Source organism: Cupressus sempervirens, chromosome 5 (assembly GCF_028749045.1).
Source record: "Cupressus sempervirens isolate cs-2001-9-10 chromosome 5, ASM2874904v1, whole genome shotgun sequence".
NCBI lineage: Eukaryota > Viridiplantae > Streptophyta > Pinopsida > Cupressales > Cupressaceae > Cupressus > Cupressus sempervirens.
Genome location: NC_143122.1, coordinates 362,412,954 through 362,415,382, shown reverse-complemented (window position 1 = coordinate 362,415,382; position 2,429 = coordinate 362,412,954). Strand labels below are relative to the sequence as shown.

Genomic DNA, 2,429 nt, shown 5'->3' with positions numbered 1-2,429 from the left:
TTTTCTAGCAAAATAATGGAGGAAGAAAAAGGAAATGATTTGCGGACTATGTCAAGATTATATACAGTTTAACCATATACTAGAATATTGAAACTACACAAGATTTTATAAAGCTTAACCATATGCTAGAGTATTGAAACTGCATAATACAACTGTAAGAGGGAAGACATTCATCAGAAGAGTTGGTTACATCAAGGGCTACTACTAAAAAATTTTGAAAACCTAGAATCCATATCATCAAGCATATGAAAACCATGAGAAAGGAACTATCATAGATTTTGATCTTTATAAACCATGTCAAATGTCATCATTAAATAAATAAAAATAGAAATAAACTATCATAGGTTAGCATCTTATAAACGATGCATTTTTTTGCAAGTGCAATGAAGAATGCATAACATGAGGTAGCATACTTAGTTTGTAGAAGATGACAAGCACATGAAAATGAAACAAAAAATTAAAACTTAAAGTAGAATCTTGATGAATATCATCTCCTAGATGCAAAATAGACAAATTAGGGCTTGATAATCGAAACTATCAGAGACACCTAGTACGCTAAGCAGAGGGCAAGGATGAAATAGTCTGATGCCACGCATAAGTGTTTTAAGCACAATAGGCCACAATAGCATATTGTGCAGAGTTTTTCTTGTAATTTTACAAACACAAAATTACACATTCCAAAGATTATAATATTGAAAATTTTTGTTTAATTTGAAAATTTGTAACAACCTTTGTTTTAAGAAAATTTATTGTGCATGGCATGAAACTCGAGGCACCGATTGATTGCAAATAAGAGAATGAAAACATTAGTCCCCCCAAAGCAATTAATGGCAACCCATTTCTTGTTGATTGTCAAATTAAAAGACATCTTTAAATAATAAAAATAAAACTATAGATCATAGTAAAAATAGCGGATGTGCACAAAAAATTACAAAAATGTAGGGCAACTATAGAATTTGAAAAACTCAACATACCTTAAAGATATTTGGCAAAAAAAGGGAGGCATTGCCTCAGCTCATTCAACTCATTTTCAAACTCAACAACTTCGGCATCCTCATGGTCATTTAGCCACTGATGAGCATTGTTCAATGTTTAAAGAATCTACTCAGCATGATCAGATGCCTTCTTATTTTGCCATTTTCCCCTTGCCTCCGTAATCCTGGACTCCATGTTGTCAATGAAGCACTGCAAATTGCTTCTGGCTACATTCTTTTTCTAAACCCTTTCATCTTCTTCAGCAAAATTCACTACATTAGATATCATTGCATCAATCTCCTCTCAGTTCAGTCTTGCACTGGCATCAGTTACTATGATCTTTGAAATAGTTCTGCTGCCCACTTGGTTTGCAGAGACTGTAAGAATACCAATACCATCCTCATCTACTTTGAAGCAAACATTAATTCTTGACATCTCAACTCTAGTAGGTTGAATTCCACTTAGGTAGAATTCAAAAAACAAGTTATTTTCTCGGACTAACTTCCGCTCTCCTTCATACACCTCAATGCTCATGTTAGTTTGCTTGTCCCGAGTAGTGGTGAAATAGGTCTCCTTCTCAATTGGAATTAGAGCGTTTCAAGGAATAATGACTTTCATTATTCCACCCAATATATCAGTTCCTAAACTAAGGGGTGTAATGTCAGTAATTTGTAGAGACACATTTTCATTGTCCAACATTTGATGCCCTGAGAATGGCTACACCTATAGTCGCTACCTCTTCAGAGTTGACAATATGTGATAGCTTATCTGGTCCAAAGGTTTCTTGAAGCAAATCTCTCACCTTTACAATATGGGAAGAGCCTCCCGCTAGTAGAACTTTGTCTTGAACTAAATTCTTATCCAACTCGGCATCCTTGACACACTCTTTTGCAATATCTATACACTTGTTAAATAAATCTTCATTAATCCTATCAAATATAGACCTAGTAATTTTATAGAAAAAAATCATGACCATCATAAAGAGAATCAATACTAATGACAGTCTCCATGACACCCGTGAAGTCCACCTTCACTCGCTCGCATTCTGTACGGAGCCTTCTAAGTGCTTTTGCACTTGAATTGACGGTAACCTTGTAGGTTGTGTTGAATATATCAACACAGTACTTGAGCAATTTATTATCAAAATCTTCACCTCCTAAATGCATGTCTCCCTTTGTGGCTTTAACATCAAATTTTCCTCCATGAATTGACAGAATGGATACATCAAATGTACCACCACCTAAATCAAACACTAAGACATTTTGCTTACTAATATTTGGCTTGTGAAAGCCAAACGCTATTGCTACAGCAATTGGTTCATTGATTATTTGAAGAACACTGAAGCTTGCAAGGGTACCTGCACCTCTCATGGTCTTCTTTTGTACATCATTGAAATAAGCAAGTACGTTGATCACGACATGCTTCACCTCGCATTCGAAAGATCTCTCAGCCAT

General features: G+C 35.1%; 1 protein-coding gene across 1 annotated transcript; it reads right to left on the bottom strand.

The window, feature by feature from the left end:
- Window positions 1-1,660: 1,660 nt before the first annotated feature.
- Window positions 1,661-2,429, bottom strand: LOC149556233 (heat shock 70 kDa protein 18-like). The gene is made up of 2 exons (XM_089829756.1): window positions 1,970-2,429; window positions 1,661-1,872 (listed from the first exon to the last, which is right to left on the bottom strand). The coding sequence occupies exons 1-2, from the start codon at window positions 2,427-2,429 to the stop codon at window positions 1,661-1,663; spliced, it is 672 nt and encodes a 223-aa protein (XP_089685882.1).